At 42.6% G+C, this 17,421-nt stretch overlaps 2 protein-coding genes and 2 long non-coding RNA genes across 6 annotated transcripts in view; 3 read left to right on the top strand and 1 right to left on the bottom strand.

Annotated features, from left to right (window-relative positions):
- Positions 1 to 7,730, top strand: part of PRORP (protein only RNase P catalytic subunit) — a 50,447-nt gene extending 42,717 nt beyond the window's left edge. The window contains exons 6-8 of the mRNA XM_081861733.1: positions 3,663 to 3,811; positions 7,031 to 7,226; positions 7,539 to 7,730. Coding sequence (XP_081717859.1) covers positions 3,663 to 3,811; positions 7,031 to 7,226; positions 7,539 to 7,667 — 474 coding nt within the window. The 3' untranslated portion in view covers positions 7,668 to 7,730. The remainder of the gene's footprint in view (positions 1 to 3,662; positions 3,812 to 7,030; positions 7,227 to 7,538) is intronic.
- On the bottom strand, positions 3,128 to 8,664 carry LOC309344927. Of its 3 annotated transcripts, none has more exons than XR_014157941.1 (4): positions 8,035 to 8,437; positions 4,688 to 4,734; positions 3,558 to 3,773; positions 3,128 to 3,256 (listed from the first exon to the last, which is right to left on the bottom strand). It is a non-coding gene; the product is annotated as an uncharacterized lncRNA (long non-coding RNA). The 3 variants fall into 3 exon arrangements; XR_014157940.1 differs by lacking the exon at positions 3,128 to 3,256 and adding an exon at positions 8,637 to 8,664 and having other exon boundaries at positions 3,633 to 3,773; positions 8,035 to 8,183; XR_014157942.1 differs by lacking the exons at positions 3,128 to 3,256; positions 8,035 to 8,437 and adding an exon at positions 5,254 to 7,018 and having other exon boundaries at positions 3,633 to 3,773; positions 4,688 to 5,087.
- Positions 8,665 to 9,004: 340 nt separating this feature from the next.
- On the top strand, positions 9,005 to 17,212 carry PSMA6 (proteasome 20S subunit alpha 6). The gene is made up of 7 exons (XM_081869350.1): positions 9,005 to 9,214; positions 10,082 to 10,176; positions 10,792 to 10,873; positions 11,675 to 11,830; positions 13,704 to 13,882; positions 15,453 to 15,547; positions 17,007 to 17,212. Exons 1-7 carry the CDS (start codon positions 9,139 to 9,141, stop codon positions 17,062 to 17,064), a joined length of 741 nt encoding a protein of 246 aa, XP_081725476.1. The 5' UTR covers positions 9,005 to 9,138; the 3' UTR covers positions 17,065 to 17,212.
- LOC309345895 lies at positions 11,845 to 13,265 on the top strand. The gene is made up of 2 exons (XR_014158380.1): positions 11,845 to 12,310; positions 12,384 to 13,265. It is a non-coding gene; the product is annotated as an uncharacterized lncRNA (long non-coding RNA).
- Positions 17,213 to 17,421: the final 209 nt, after the last annotated feature.

Below are 17,421 nucleotides of genomic sequence, written 5' to 3'. Positions count from 1 at the left end.
TTAAAGTATTTTTTAAAATTAGTTTTCTTACCTGCCCTTCACTGTAAGCTTCCAGGGCTGTTTTAAAAAATCTATACATTAAAAAAAATGTATGAATACTGTCATGCTGTAGTTTCCTTAGCTGCTGTGAACTACAGTGTGACAGCAAATGGGGCTGTCAGCATTTTTGGACCATCACAGCAGAATCAGAGAGTGAGGAGACGTCAATAGAACTGGTGATGGAGGCAGGCAGGTGGTTGGGTGGCTTTGATGAGGAGTAAAGGAACGGGGTGGGTGGCTTTGGCGAGGAGTAGCTTCAATGAGGAGTGAAGGGAGGCAGCAGGTGGCTTAAGTGAAATAAAAGTGAGGCAGTGGGTGACTTTGGTGAAGGAGATTGTGGCAGGTAGGTGGAGTTGGTGAGTGCAGTGAGCAGGGGCACAGGCCCTAGTTACCTAGTATAATCACGCAATTTACTTCATTCCTGAAAAGCAAATCATTTCTTCTAGTTTCCCCTTGGTTTTTCTAAATTGACCATTTGTGCTTGACGTGCCATGGAAGCCTGCTAAGCATCCTGGATCTTATTGATCTATGACGTGAGGAGAGAATTCAGAAGAAACTGGAAAGCACAAAAAATATTGACAAGTCTCTGAGAATGGCTGATCAGATGGCTCAGAGAGATTACAAGTGTGCAGTGTTACTAGTGCCATGGTAAAAATAAGGCCCTCAAGTGCAGCTACACATTTGTTTTCTCAACCCTGCAATCCAGGTTTCAGTGTTCTGATTTTACTCTTATTGTTTGATGCAAACTGCTTTGGTTAGGCTTTTAAATGAGTGCAGGATGCAAAATTTAAAACATAAATGCCTGTTCCCTCCCCACCAAGGTGTGCCTGGCTTCTTCACTATACAGTGGTACCTCTGGTTACGAACTTAATTCGTTCTGGAGGTCTGTTCTTATGCTGAAACTGTTCTGATCCTGAGGTGCGATTTCGCTAATGGGGTCTCCCGCGGCATGATTTCCGTTCGCATCTTGGGGCAAAGTTCACAACCAGGAGCAGTTACTTCCGGGTTAGCGGAGCTTGTAACCTGAAGCGTTCGTAACCAGAAGCATTCGTAACCAGAGGTACCACCGTACAGCTTTCAACGAACGCTGAAGACACACCTTTTTAGCCTGGCCTTTGACACCAGAAAAGTGTTTTCAGGGCCTACCTTATTCTTTGGATTGTAATCTATTTTAACTGTTTTTAATTTTAACCCACCCTGGGACCTGTTGGTGAAAGGCAGGTAATAGGTTTAACAATGAATAATACAGTTTAAAAAGGCAAATACTTCCAAGATCATATTGACAAATCCAGTACTGATCCCCAGGTATACCCATTGGATGCTGGCTCAGGGTAGTGTTGTTGTTTTGTAGGGAATAGGAATGCAATATTATACCAGGGTATAAAGAATTGCAGCATCTCCTCAAAAATATGTTATATCTGTATTCACATTGTGTTTGAAAAATTTGCTGAACCACTCCTAGAGTTCTTGCACTTGGCCTGCATTGGTGCTTTCTGGAAGCAGCCATATGGGAGTTCATGAAGTACTATCACCTATGATGTGTTGTGGTTTTCATCTGTTTTGTCTTTCTGCTTTTATCTTTTTTTATGTGTTAGCTGGCCCATGTGCCCTGCTGCTTGCCCCACCTCAGTCCCTTCCATTTTTCACATTTGGCCAGAGCCCCTTTCTCAGCTACTATATTTTTCTCCATAGGTTCATATTCTCAACAGAAAAGAAGCAGACCGCTTCACATTTTAAAATGAACTTTCATTGGGTTTCTTAAGAATAGATTGTCCCATTGAGCTTTGAATATTTTCTATTCTAAAGCAACACCCTTAGCATTTGACTAGTGTGAGTGCCAGCCATTTCTTGGAACATTTTTCTTTGATTCAGTCGTTTGAAGATTGGGCTATAAGTGAGTGGAAGCTTTCAGACATAGTCTGATGAATATAAAGAAACAGCACAGTGAAATTGTTTCTTTTTCCCTTTTATTGTGGGCTATTATGTTTTCCTTAAAGATCTAGAAGTAGACTTTAGAAATATTTTAGCAGTGTGTCATTTGGGGCCTGATCTTAACATTAGAATGTAAGAAGAGACCTGCTGGATCAGATCAATGGTAATGAGAAATCTGCAGTGTGTTGGACACCCAAAAATATAGTTTTTGCCTTTTGGAAATAATTATTAACTATTAGTTGGTGATTGGAAGGGAGAATATATGTGCAATTGTAAAGCAAGAAACATTTGCTTTAAGATCCACTCATTCAAACCATTTGAACCATTCTAACCATTCAGTTTTCTTTATGACTAAAAGAAAGTGGTTTCTCTTGTGTGTTCTTTTTCTAAGAAGCAGTTATATGTGGGAGTAGTATAACCAGACAGGAAATCTCATTGTAGCTATGTATAGACCACCACAGTAATATCCACACCTAAAATTAGAGGCAGACTATTATAAAAGGAAACAGGTAGAAGGAGGCATTCAGTGGTTCTAAAACAAAGCAAGAACACAGAATTTCCTATTTATCTGAGTACGGATAGCTTTTTGCCATCCTGAATTCTTGCAGGATTTGTTTTCAGGTACTCCACAGTGATCACAGGTCTTTTCCATTGGTAATCAGGCTTTTGAAGACTGCCTTCAAAGTTTAGATAGGGCCAAGCTAGGTTTCTTCAAACAGGACTACTGCTTTTGCGCAAGGCCAGTTTGACCATACAGATGGGGTAGGCAGAAGCGACACAATTCAAGGGCTATGCTAGAAGCAATGTCCAAATCTGGACTTTTTTGCTGCTTCCAGCACAGCTGGCTTCCCAAAATGCTGTGTGACATCTTGGGAGGTACTCTTAGTTCAAGCTGGGCCAACCTCGCCCTGTTTGTGGCAGAAAGAGAATATGAGCTGGCCCAGGCTTTGTGCTCATCCTTGCTGTGATTCAACTTCCAACCCTCCCTTCCTATTATAACTTTGGCTTCCTGTTGTGTTTCACTGCCAGCCAACTCCTAACCATTTCTACAGTTTTAATGCAGCCTCTCTCCCCCCAGGATATTGAGGGTGGATGGTGGTAGGAATGCAAGGGGAGAGAACCAAAATATGAGCCAAAAATATGAGAAGGTGGGAGTTTAACTGCAGTGGCAAGTGAAGGAAGAAGTGTAGGCACCTATATTTTTTCTAAATTTTCAGCCTATATACTCTTAAGGCTGGGGTGGCAACCTTTTTCAGCTCAAGGGACACATTCCCTTCTGGACAACCTTTGTGGTGTGAGAGGGCATCACAAGCCAATGATCAGAAGCAAAAGTGGGAAGAGTAAATGTTATCTTTGGATAGTAGGCTGGTGAGGGTTTGGCTTGGGAGAGTATGTAGCCTAGGGAGTGGTTTTCTGGCCAGATAGAAAGGTCTGTATTTGGTCCTTGAGCCTGAGATACCCGCCTCCCTGTGCTAAGGGCTTATTTGTTAAATGTAATTTCAGCTTCAGTAGTGGCCTGCAATAATTCAGATGTTCAGATCTGACCATAGAGGACAATGTGTTATCCAGTATTAAGCTAGAAATACAAGAATGCAAGATGTGGTCCATGTATTAGAAGCTTGTTTATGTCTTCATTGTCTTTAATTCTGGTTCACTGAATGTTTGCTGCTTCTTTTTCTTTCTTCCCATAGCTGCTGAATGTTGTCAGCTACCTAGCACAGCAGAATCCACGGATGCTTATACTGGGGCGCAAACACATGCTGAAGAAATCTTCTCAGTGGCACAGAAATGATATGGCTGCTCTGCAGAAGAAAGCACACTTCTTCTTTACTGAAAACCTGTATGTTCTGATGTTTAACAATGTCATCTTCAGAAACATTTATACTGTACTAGATTCAGGTTGTAGCTTTAAGACACTTTGACAAGCAGACCCTGAGTTTGATCATTTAAGGCAAATGTTTTTAGTTGTACAAGCAGTACATTCTTGATGGGTTGCATTTCTTAATTTTGAACTTCTCTGCAATATTTAAATCCTTTCCCCAGCCCAAGGTAATATAAAACAAATGCAGGTCTTTTGTTGTCGCTGTTCAGTAGTGCAGCTTTGCCTTGTAGGTATTTAATCAATGATCAGCTACTTTGTATTCCCAACCACATTTGAACACAGTAAGTGTGCCATCCTAGCCATTAAGGCCAAGCAGCCGACGAGGTGTTTATCAGACTAAGCTGAGCTCGTTAAAACATGCCTCTCTCATCCAAAAGATCAAGCAAATTGGCATCGGCGAAACTGTCCAGAACTGCTAGATGAGCAGCCTGTGATAGAGAAATTAGGTTGACTTGAGCATTCAGCCGAAAGATCAAACACCTCTCATTATCCATTTAATCTCTTTCTCTAATACTTTCTCCTCCTTACATCCATGTATAGTTCATTCTGGAAACACAATGAAATGAAGCAGATACAGTGGGCTGTACCCAACTAATTCAAAATATACCCATTAAAATTAATGGGCCTAATTCAGCCATGTCTATTAATTTCAATGGGTCAATGATTAACATTGGCTACAACCTTGTATCTTGTGTTAGGACATAGCCTTGATTTACTATTCGGTGTTGGCAGTGCTCACATGCACACTGGGAAAAATTACATTTCTCATCACATGGAAGCGTCTGTCAAAACAGAGAAGATAAAAGAGAAGCTTGAATACTATTTATTACTTACGTCTGCTGGGTGTCTCATAAAATGAGTTCTCTAGTCTAGAGGTTGTACTAAAACATAATACAATAAAAAGTGTCATAGACTTTAAACATCCAGCTCAACATAAAACTCAAGTACAAAAAATCCAACATACTAAAATGCGGTATAAATCACAGGAGCTAAATCACTAATAAGGGCTAAAATAACATGACCTTAAAAGGCTGGAGTGTGTGTACCAGAAGGACAGCAATGGAGGGGAGATTCGCTAGGGACAGCAATGCTTACCAGACCGAAAACAATGAAAAGGCCCTTTCTCTTCTGGTTATTATTTAAACTTCAGATTGAGGAGGTGCATGTAGAAGGTGTCTCAGTCTTCGCCATTAAAGGCTTGGGCTGGTAGGTATCCTACCTGGTACTGAAGTTTCTAGTTGTGTAGAATCAGTGGCGTAGCGTGGGTTGTCAGCACCCGGGGCAAGGCAAGTAATTTGCGCTCCCTAACCCGTGGATTTGCGCCCCCTAACCCGTGGATTTGCCCTAACCCCAGATGTTGCACCCGGTGCGGCCGGCCCCCCCTGCACCCCCCACGCTACGCCACTGTGTAGAATTTTATAGGTCAAAGCTGGCACTTGGAATTGGGCCCAAAATTGATTCCAGAATCAGTTAAGCCAAGAGAGAAGCAGAATATCCTGAAATGCTTAACAAAGAGCACTCAACAAAGCTTTACCTATTTCAATTACCTCTGGTCATAAAACAACACAGAATTAGCATACGGTGTTATTTTTGCAGCAAAACTCTATAAACCTTAATAGCTTGCCTTATTTTAGTACAATTGAATGTGCTTCTGTAAAATTTTGAAAATAAATCCGCTGTGAAACTGAGAGACACAATTTTGTTAAATGGTTAAATTTTGAAAGCTATCCAGCAGACCAGGTGTGGGTAATCTGTGGCCCTCTGGATGTCACTGGACTACCAACTCCATGAGCCCTAGTAAGCATGGCCAGTTGTCAGAGGATGGGAGTTGTAGTCTTGCAGCAATTGAGGGCCATACATTAGCCATCCCTGCAATTGCTGTTGTTGGCCTCTATCTGTTTTGAGAGACAGTGGAGTGCGTCTCTGGGGAAGTGATCTCCCCAGGGCACAAGCCTGGGCAGTGTGTATGGAGGTCCTGGGCTGCCCATAGAAAAATACCCCCCCCCCCGGCCTCATTGATGTGGTCCAAAGGAAAGCAGAGCAATATGCTTGGCTGCAGAAGTTGCTGGAAGGAGGCAAGTTGCCATCCAACAGTCTTAGGGACTCCACTCTGGATTTGTGTAGGGTTTACTCCTTAGCCTTATTTTTCTTCCAAAGATATCTCACAGGGCAGCGGAGGTTTAGGATCAGTTTTTTCCTTCTTTTAGACGGGCTACCTTCCCAGGTTGACAAGCCCCAGCTGCCCCTAACTTCCCCCTGCAGCACATGCAGAAACCACTATTGGTCTTGTCTGCTCAATCCACTGGAGCTTGTCTTTTGCATACACAGGAAGTCCCTAACATGCTGAGGGTTTGTGGCTCACCAGCTACCCTCACCTGGTTTACTAACCAATCAAAGCCATTACTGGGGTGTGGCTGCTGTTGCATGCTGACAGCTTCTAGGAGCCACAGGTGAGAGCGCAGGGTGGGGACCAAAGGTGGACAAACTGCCCCAGAAGCATGATGTATCCTCCACCAGAGGTACTACCCCTCCCCTAACCCCCTCCCCCAAAATCCCTGTAATAGGGACAAAAAAATCCCTGGTGATTAAAGTTTGGATGATAGATTGTTTCTCATGCTGTGCAGAGCTGCGCCTAATTATTTTATGTTTATATCTGATAGATGAAAGATTGTTCCTACTTAGAATTAGCTACATTTATGTTCTGGTTTGGATAGTTATTTTAGATTGCAAGCTTATATTGTATCAGATTATAGTGAAAAGAGGACAATGGTTTTCTATTTTTAAAAATACTATTTTCTTAAATGTGGATGTTAAAAATGTAGATAGGAAAGGGTCAAGCAACTTAGTACAGTCATACCTCGGGTTAAAGTAGCTTCAGGATGAGTATTTTCGGGTTGCGCGCTGTGGCAACCCAGAAGTAACGGAGCGTGTTACTTCTGGGTTTTGCCGCTCGCGCTTGCGCAGACGTTCAAAATGACGTCACGCGCATGCGCGGAAGCGGGGAATCGCAACGCGCAGGCGCGGGCTGTGTTCACTTCAGGATGCGACCGGGGCCCCGGAACGGATCCTGTTCGCATCCAGAGGTACCATTGTAACTTCATAATTAACAAATGAGAACAGTTTAAATAAGCTCCTGAGCAGTTTAGCAGTGTGTGATGTTCCACCTTCTTTTTAAAGGTCTGAAGATGATCCATTCCTGCTCTATGCCACTCTTCACTCAGGAAGTCACTGTAGATTTGTTACCAGAGATCTATTACGTGATCATAAGGCTTGTCTCTCTGACAGTCTAACTCGACGGCTGTTCTTTAAATGGCAGCGGGGACATCAGATGGTGCTATCTGACTACATACCAGGAAAGAGGATAAAGTTTGAGGTATTTTTTATTTTAATGCACTCCTCCTGCTGATTTAGTTTTAGTAATGGAAATGGCTGCATGTGATCATCACAGAATAATAAACTGATTTAAAATATGATTAAATTATAACATCAGTGGATTAAGTTGGTAATGTGGAGTGGGTGTAATATTTACTGGCCATCCCCCAAAATAATTTCTTTGGGATTTTATTCCCGTAGTACCTATTCTGCTTACCAAACATATCTGTGAATGTATGTTGGGAGATGTGCAACACATATATTTTTATAGGAAGTAAAAAATAACAGTTATTTCTCTTTCTTTACTTAACAGTCTGTATTGAATTTTGATACAATCGTGCAGACCACAGGTAACACATGGCATATTCCCTATGATGACAACGTCTTGGAAAGATCTTCTTATGAAGTGCCTACAAAATGGCTTTGTCTTCAACAGAAATAAAGGATGCATTTCTCCGAACAAAAATGTACTGTTGTCTCAAATAAAGCAGATACTATGTACCTATTATGGAATTCATGTTCTGATGCAAGAGACCTGCATTTGATCGAACCCTGAAACTTATCAACTCATATTTTATTTCTATAACGTATTGTAAATGGTGGAGAATATTATATAGCCGATTTTAAAATAAAATAAAAAAAATCATCTTTGATTTTTGATTTCTGTGTTAAAAAAATATTCCTGATTTTCACCAATGTCTCTATTTCAGATGTTTTGTTCTGATGACTTCTTTACCAGAAACTCCACACAGGTGCTTCTCTGCACCAATATTTCTCGGTTTATGATGAAGAAAGTGTTACCCACTTACTTTAGTAGTACTGCTCATATTCTCCCAAGTTCTCAGTTGGGCACCTCTGTGACTTTCTGCTGCTGCGGTTTTACTAGAGGCGGTGGAGGGCATTCGGGTTATATACATGCCATTTGCAGGGTCCCACCACATTTTACCATGAAGTGAGCCTCCAAGAAAGATACACCAGAGAAGGGTTGGTGGTTCGGTGCTTCTGATTTTCATCAATGGGGCGCAATGAACAGCCCACAGTACAATATAAGGAATCATTAAAAAGGGACTAATGGGATGCGGGTGGCGCTGTGGGTTAAGCCACTGAGCCTAGGACTTGCTGATCAAAGGTCGGCGGTTCGAATCCCTGTGACAGGGTGAGCTCCTGTTGCTCAGTCCCAGCTCCTGCCAGCCTAGCAGTTCGAAAGCACATCAAAGTAGATAAATAGGTACCTTCCTCTGGCGGGAAGGTAAACGGCGTTTCCATGCACTGCTCTGGTTCGCCAGAAGCGGCTTAGTCCTGCTGGCCACATGACCTGGAAGCTGTATGCCAGCTCCCTCGGCCAATAAAGCGAGATGAGTGCCGCAACCCCAGAGTCGTCAGGGGTACCTTTCCCTAAAATGGGACTAACCTTAAATCTCGCCCTCAGTTACATTCACCCTTACACTGTGCAGGCCTTAGAAACTGGGGGGGGGGGCGCTATTGCGAGGGAGGGGGCTTTTAATTCCCTGCACACGGAATAGAAGTTTTCCGCAGGCACAGGAGGCGCCCGCTGGAGCTTCGCGCATCCCTTCAGATAGCAGATAGGAGACGAAGGAAGCCTCGTCTTTGCGCATGCTCGAAAGCCTGGCGGTAGCTGTCGGGGGTCGGGGGGAGCTTTACGCTACTCTCCGGCCCGCTCGCTCTTGCTGCGCTTGCGCGTCGTAGACAATGACTAAGGAGCAAAAGCGGAGCGGAAGTGAGTGGGAGACTGCACTGAACCTTGGTCGGCTGCGCCTGCGCGGGAACCTGTGACCCCGGAAGTACTCCCCGTTGCCCGAACTGCGGCTCCTGGAAGCTGCCCCTTGCATGCTGTGTCTGCAGACGGTTCCCCCCCATCGCCGCTACGACCACTTTTCATCCTCCCGCTGACCATGTCCCGAGGCTCCAGCGCCGGCTTCGACCGCCATATCACGATCTTCTCCCCTGAGGGGCGCCTCTACCAAGTAGGTGAGTGTCTGGCAGGAACTGCCCCGTCACGGCCCAGGGCCCCGCCTCTCTCCGGCCCCATCGGAGGAAAGGGGCAAGGTGAGGGGAGCAGCAGCCCGCTCCCGTGTATTGGGAAGAGGGAGCACGTGATGGATATGCGGGGCGCCTCTGCCTCTCCCGGAGCCGCTTGCAGAGGGAAAGTGCCAGGAACGCGGTAGTCATGGGTCTCCGTGCAAGGTGCCTGGGCATCTTGTGAAAGAAGGGCAGGACCGCGCAGCGAAAAAGCTGTCTTTGTTTAAAAGCGAAACCGAAAGGAGCCTGCTGCAAAGGAGAATGCACCCCAGTGCTTGCGAAGGGGGGCATTATCGCTAGCCTTTTCATGACGAAGTTGCACTTGCTGAATATTCCCCTCCCTTGACAACTATTGAAGTTTCAGCGCTCTTGATTTCTTTTGCATCAGATCACCCTGTTCGTTGCACATTTACGATAATTGGGACAGGGGATTGGAACGGGTTTCAGCTTTAAAAACAAAAGTAAACTCCCAGATGGCTTTTGCAAAACTGAAGTGAAGAGAGAGTGTGAACCTTATGATTAGCAGCAGGACACTCCAGCATTGCAAAGTTAACTCAAGTATCCGGTAGTATGGACAAAAACACGTAACTGTGGAATGAGAGAGGTGTAAAACTATAGAAATTTGGTTATGTCAAATGCTCTTTAGATCGAAATATGAAAAAAAACACACTAATGTATGCCCACAATGATTTCAAGCTGTGTAACACTAAAAGTACTACTGAAGATGAGTAATCAAGAGTTTGCATTTGGGAGCTTCTATATATGCTATGTAGCATTGTTGTCAAATCTCCTGACTATGTTTAATGTACCATTTAGAGTATGCATTTAAGGCCATAAACCAGGGTGGCCTTACATCAGTAGCTGTTCGTGGAAAGGACTGTGCAGTTATTGTCACACAGAAGAAAGTACCTGTAAGTAGCAGTATCCTGAGCATCTGATTCTTTTTTTATTATTATACGTTTCGATAATTTGCTTCCTTGTTGATCCTTAATAATTAACTCCTCTGCTGTTTATTCTTGTTACTTAAAAGTACCAGAATTCTCTGGAGCATATAAGTAGGCTTATAAAGAATCAGACTTGGAATTCTTGGGAAAGCACACTTGGGTAAGGCCACTCCCACTGCAGAGTATCGCAGTTCCAGAATGCACAGCCCCAAAGTGGGCACTGGGCATTGCTTTCTTAAATCTTTTAAATGGTGGCCAGATTGATCCTGGTGTCAATCAAAGCCTTATGAAGAGTTCAACCCACCATAGACTAACTCAGTCAACACTTCCCACTCCCACCCCAGTCTGGCTGTCACCAGCCAGGGTATTTAGGGGTGAAGAGAAAGAGAAGCTGGTTAGGATCATTCAGGCTTTCCATTGCACCATCTTATTTTCATCTTAATAGCAGTGGACAGTGATGTTATTTGAAGGCAGTGTTAGTGACAAATACACTTTTTAGTTCTTTTTGTTTTTTTAACGTGGAAACCTTTATTTGGCTGTGTAGAATATTGTTTAAAACTATTCTTTGGTTTTCTCCATTAGGACAAGCTGCTGGATTCTAGCACAGTGACTCACTTATTCAGAATAACTGAAAACATTGGCTGCGTAATGACAGGAATGACAGGTATAAAAATTACCCACCTGGAGAGCGAATAGATGATGATGTACAATGTTGATATGGAGTCAGACATAATACTTCTTGTTAATATCCAGTGAATTGTTATGAGCCAGAGGCATTTGATTTAGTTCTGCCTCTGAAAGTAAGCAAATCTTACCAATTTCTGAGTGGGAAACTTTCTTGTAACCCTTTGCATATTGCACAGATATCCCTGGGAGGGGAGAGGGTGGTAAAAATTATTTTATTAATCCAGTATACGGGAGGTGTAGGAGAAGTATTTCAAATTAGTTTTGTATTCAGATTTTAAGTACAGTCGTACCTTGGTTCTCGAACGGAATCCGTTCTGGAAATCTGTTTGACTTTTCAAAACCAAGGCATGGCTTCCAATTGGCTGCAGGAGCTTCCTGCACTCAATCGGAAGCTGTGTTGGACATTTAGGTTCCAAAGAACATTTGCAAATCGGAACACTCACTTCCGGGTTTGCGGCGTTCGGGAGCCAAAATGTTCGAGTCACAAGGTACGACTGTACAAGCAACTCACATTTTACATGGGAGTTATGTTCCAAGGCACCATGTGTTTAAGTGAAATCACATATATTTGAAACACCATTGAAAAAAAGCCTACAAATACCTAATTCTGCCTCTTTTTGTAATGTTTTGGGGTCACTCCGGGTTCGGCATGATGTGTATATGCACTGTAGCTCACATATTGAACATGCGTAAATGGGGAGTTGCCTATAGCTTTTTTCTTGAAACTACATTGACTACATGAAGCATGGGAATGATTTCAGTTCTTTATTTATGTCAGCTGACAGTAGGTCCCAGGTGCAGAGAGCCCGCTATGAGGCTGCGAACTGGAAGTATAAGTATGGCTATGACATTCCAGTGGACATGCTGTGTAAAAGGATTGCAGACATTTCTCAGGTCTACACACAAAATGCTGAAATGAGGCCTCTTGGTTGCTGTAAGTATATAAAATATAAACTGAAAGTAACATTTCAGAACTTTTGGGATGCTAAGGCTGAAATATTGTGCACATGGACATCAGTGGGATGGATACTGCTCAGAAGATGCTGCTTCTGCACGGAGCAAAGTGTAATTCAACCCCATTGTGGTTCTCCGTGGTTCTCATGTATTTCTTTCATGATGGTATTTGAAGGCAGTCAATACAGAAACCTGGAAAGCTTAAACCTCACAGGAAAATCCTGATCCCTTTGCCCAGGAGCAGTGTCTTCATCTCACCTACAACCTCATCCCACTGAAGAAGGGAGACAGTTTCTCAAACAGATACTTGTGCTTTGTATCTATGAGGAAAATGGAATCACAGTCATTCCAAATTGTCACTGGTTAGCTGCCTGCTAATTGCACAAAAACACAGATAAGATTACAAAGGCAATAATTTAATCAGCTGAAGCTGAATTAGAACAGAAGGTACAGTCTGCTTGTCAAATGAACTGGTGAAAAGAATTTCATGCTGCATCTTAGTATGCATCAAGGTTACTAGGTCCTGTTGCTAGGTGTTTTTGCTCTAGATTATGGGACCTACCAACTAGCATTATCTTAGTCTTCCGTTTATTCAGATTTGCCTTGAGATTATTAGGTTATGCAACAGATTTGCTTATGTCTTGTGCCAATACTACATATTCTACACAACCTTCTAGTCGTGACTGATAGATATGTATTTGAAAAGCATAAAATGAAATTGATTTTAAGTATTTGAGCATTTTTAAAAAACACTGTACCCAATGTAGATTTTATGCTTGGAAGTACTTTCAGGGTGATCTGTTTACTTAGAAACTGATTTATTGGAAGTACCTTCTCTTAAGGAATCTGGTTTCAGGTAATATTGTTGCAAGACACTCTGAGAGGAAGTTACTTCCATGTAATGCAGTTACATTTTTCTCAATCTCTACTTTTGAATAATACTGGATTGCAATGCAAGATGCTTTGCAGATGTTCAAGAAGAGTTTGTTTTGGTTTTGTTCCTATCCCTTTTTTCAAATTTGGAAGTTGGCATTTTAAGAAAAACGTATTTTGAAAAAGGGAATATATTTCAAACTACGTTCTGAAATAGAAAACAGTTTCACCTTTAAAATTGGGATCATGGGGTTTAGGTCCTGCAAAATAAACAATCAAGTTTAAGAAGCAGACGACCCTTTCTCTAGTGATTCAGTGCAGCGTTGGGCCTCTAATCTAATGCAATTAATGAATTGTCTGTTGTGCAGATATGGGTGAGCCATTTGTTAATGAGTTGTGCATGGAGGTCTACAGTCCTTGCCTGGCCAAGCTAAAAACTAGTCCCCATCTGTCATTCTACCTCCCAACACCATTTCTGAAGGGAAAACTATCAGGGAACATACCAACTTGGAAGCAGCGCCACTCAACATCCCCTCCCCCCCCCCAAGCATGTCTTTCCTGCAAAGAGGCTGAAAAGCCTGTACTATTAGTTACTGCTTGAAAGTGCCCCAAACTCTTAACAGGAGCAGTAATGAACCTTTCCCCTGTCCACTTTTGCTGCTCTGGAGCCTCCTTTTCTGAGGTGCTTTGACCATGCAGTTGCCAAACATTCGCCAGACTTCATCCAAACTCTGAAGCTCAGAGGTTCGTGAAAATCATCAAGCAACTGTCTGGACAATTCTCCACCTACCTCTGAGCTTTGGAGCTGGGATTAAGGCATCACATTTGCCAGAGATCTTGTTGCACACTGCCCATGGCAAGTGGAATGCTGCATGTTTTGCCTGTTAGAGTAATAAGAGATTGACTAGAATAGAATGAAGCCATTAAATGAGAAAAGAGAATTCCACTCATTTTAAAAAACAAACATTATTTTCCCAAAGGCATGATTTTGATTGGCATTGATGAAGAAAACAATCCTCAGGTATACAAGTGTGATCCAGCAGGATACTACTGTGGGTTTAAGGCTACAGCTGCAGGAGTCAAACAGACAGAATCAACTAGCTTTCTTGAAAAGAAAGTGAAGAAAAAATTGGACTGGACATTTGAACAGACCGTGGAGGTAAGTCAAATGTACATTGAATTTTGTTTGGCATCAAAGATGTGGACAGTCCTTATTTGAGTTTGATGGGTGACAGTGACATACATTCTCCCATCTAGTTCTTCCATGTGGTTATTGTCAAAATGTCTTGAGTTATTGTCAGAATGTTTGCTTAACCTTTCACAAGTTTGCTCTGCAAAAGCCAAAAAAATCCCATCCCACCCCCAATTGCCTGTTTAATTTCATGCCTTAAGTTGCTGGTACTTCAGTTTTAGTTGTGGCACTGGGGAGCAGAGGACAGTTGAAATCACTGGCCGAAAAGTACTTGTCCTAGTAAGTGGGGTGCCCACTGATAAAGGCCTAATTTTTCTTGCACATTCCTAGGTATCCACTTTCTGTAACAACGCCTGTGTAGTTGGCTTATTGGGTAATGCTAAACCAGTGTCCTAGTCTAGAAGTTTGTGGTTTCTGCTTTGCAACCTATTCATAAAGTCATAATAGTAAGAACATATACAGTGGTACCTCGCAAGACGAATGCCTCGAAAGACGAAAAACTCGCAAAACGAAAGAGTTTTTCATTTTTTGAGTTGCTTCGCACGACGGATTTCCCTATGGGCTTGCTTCGCAAGACGAAAACGTCTTGCAAGTTTGTTTCCTTTGTCTTGCAAGTTTGTTTCCTTTTTCTTAAAACCGTGCATTCACTTTGAGGAGCAACTCATAGCACACGGTGTGGTAGCCTTTTTTGAGGTTTTTGAAGACTTTGGTGATTTTTGAAGCTTTTCCAAAGTCCGTGCTTCGCAAGACGAAAAAATCGCAAGACGAAAAAACTCGCAGAACGAATTAATTTCGTCTTGCGAGGCACCACTATATATGAAGCTGCCTCAAACAGAATGAAACCATTGATCCATCTAGTTTAGTAGCGGGTCATTCTGTCTGCAGAATCTTCTAAAATCCTTTTGGGGTGGGGTAGGGAAGGGGGAATCTTTCCCCACATTTTCAATGTGTCTCCCCCTCCCACCATCCCTCGTTCTTCACATCTCTGCACTAGCATCACAATTGTTGCATGTGTGTATTGAGCAATAGATTGGTGGGGCTGATACTCAGTGACATTAAATTTTTAAGAATTTTGTGGTTCAGATGCCCAGTTCTTTCTAGATTGATCTTGCCTTCATCAAACACTGCTTTGACAACATTATATTAGCAACATGCAACCTTCAAACAGTTTGACTTCACCCCACAAAGGCTCACTCCTTCTCTCAACTATAGTGGCTACTTTCAAACTGGAAAGTAATAATTTTAATAAAGTTGCTGTACGCTGCAGTGTCGGACTTTGAACGTTGCTAGAAACACAGCTGTGTTAACAAATCCCAACTGCAAGGAATGCTGGCATAGTCATCTTCACAGCTCTTCAACAGAGAAGTTTAAAGTGTGCTAGAACTCTGCAGCATTTGAAATATTCTTAATTCAGCTTTGCATGAACAGGGCATAAGTTTAACAGAAGTGAAAGATAAGTTTTGAATGTCAAAGTAGTATTTTTAATTTTGATTTTATATGCTGTGTTTCTAATGTCTCCTATATATTTCAATTCTAGACAGCAATAACCTGCCTCTCTACTGTTTTGTCCATTGACTTCAAACCTTCTGAAATAGAAGTAGGAGTTGTCACACTTGATAATCCTAAATTCAGGTAAAGAGTAAATGCAGAACTTTCCCTTTTTGCTTATGCACAACTAAATTTCATTCTTCTTCTTAATGAGACAGTTTAGGTGTGACCTCAGGGTTCCATCCAGTGTGGTCATCCTGTTGGCACAAGGGCTACTGCTTGCACAATGGATGTTCCACTGCATCCTCTCTCCCATGCACCTCCCAAATCTGTTTTGGTGGTTTTCCCAACCTTCCAGAACAGATTGGGGGGACTGGAAGAGGAGAGGGAGGGGAAGTCCTGTTGTGCAGGCAGAGGTGCTTGCGCATATAGGATGACTTCCTTGAATAAACCCTCATCCCTTGCACTGGAGTTCTAGAGCATTTCATTTTACTGTATACAATTGCATGGATAAGTACACGTGCCTGTAACTGCTGGCCAAGTACTTGAGGAGCTGCTGTGTTCCTTGCATATTTCACTTCCTAGGGTATGCATTGTTTATACACACTGCTAAATTCACCCACTGGCTCAGAACTGGAGTATAACAGGGTTTAAAGAGATTATTAGCACCCCTGAATTAGCAGTGGGAGATTGTCAAGAGAAAAGTGTTGCAATGCAAGCATCATGAGTGGTAACAATATAAGGGCATCTGTCGAGAGAATCTGCAGCCTTGAACCAGGCATAGCATGGTGCTCCATTAACAGAAACACCAGCACTTCCCCCTGTTTTAATTTATTATCCTTGGTACACAGAACTGACTCCTTACTGTTAACACTACCTTGGTGTATTGAACACTATTCACTGAGAGCAGGCACCCCCAACCTGCGGCCCTCCAGATGTTTTGGCCTACAACTCCCATGATCCCTAGCTTAACAGGACCAGTGGTCAGGGATGATGGGAATTGTAGTCTAAAACATCTGGAGGGCTGAAGGTTGGGGTTGCCTGACTAAGAGCAAGAAAAAAGTGGCTCATTAGTGCTTTGAAGGGTGGCAGTTTTCACAGCTTAGTAGACAGCCATAATTTGTGGCTGCCACTGGCCTTGCTTTTCTCCTGTCTTGGGGAAGAGCAGGATCTCAGTAGAAATCCCACTGGGCTTCAGAGATGCTTGGAAGTAGCAAGCCTCCTGCTTCATGGCACTATGAAGCCCAGTGCAGTTGCAGGCATAAGCTGCTGTCCTTCTCCCAGACTTGGGAGATTGGTAAGGGGGCTCATCCTTGTGATTGTGCTAGGCTTCAGGAAAGCTTGGCAGCTGCTGTTTCCAAAACTCCTGTGAAGCAAACCACAAAGCTAGAGACTAAACCAAAAGAAACAAAACAAGTAAAACCTCAGAGGTACCACAAAACGGTTTTATAAAATGTTCATGTTTTGATGAAGGCCTTCAAGAGCACAAAAATAGATTTCCTATTATGAAAACATTTCTCAACTGAATTTTCTAATTTTGTATTTAATACAGCTATTTGAGGCGCAAAATTAAGAGTTTCCATTCTTTTCACTCCTCTTTTAGGATCCTTACAGAAGCAGAGATTGATACACACCTTGTCGCTTTAGCAGAGAGAGATTAGCTCTATTTAGAATTCCTAATTCTGTGACTTCGGGCCAGAATGTCTGGTGAAAACCAACTTGTTAATGGCTCTGGATTATGGGCTGAAAATGGAATGCTCACTATCTGATGTATTTTACTCTGTACGAATAAAATGGTGGTTTTGGAAAGCTTTGTCATTTCTTCATTGCTCAACAATTAACCTTCTTACATCAGTTGCTGTGTTTAGATTTACAGTGTTATAGCTATGAGCAGTTCCACAGTAACCACAAGTAACACCTTTGAGAAAGTACTTTCAGAGATAACTGGGATTGAATGTACTATGTTTAAACCTGCCTGCTGCAGAGTAATGGCTTGGACATTAGGCAGGAAAACTTGT

Source organism: Podarcis erhardii, assembly GCF_964252035.2.
Source record: "Podarcis erhardii genome assembly, chromosome: 1".
Taxonomy (NCBI): domain Eukaryota; kingdom Metazoa; phylum Chordata; class Lepidosauria; order Squamata; family Lacertidae; genus Podarcis; species Podarcis erhardii.
This window is presented reverse-complemented; position numbering and strand designations above follow the sequence as displayed.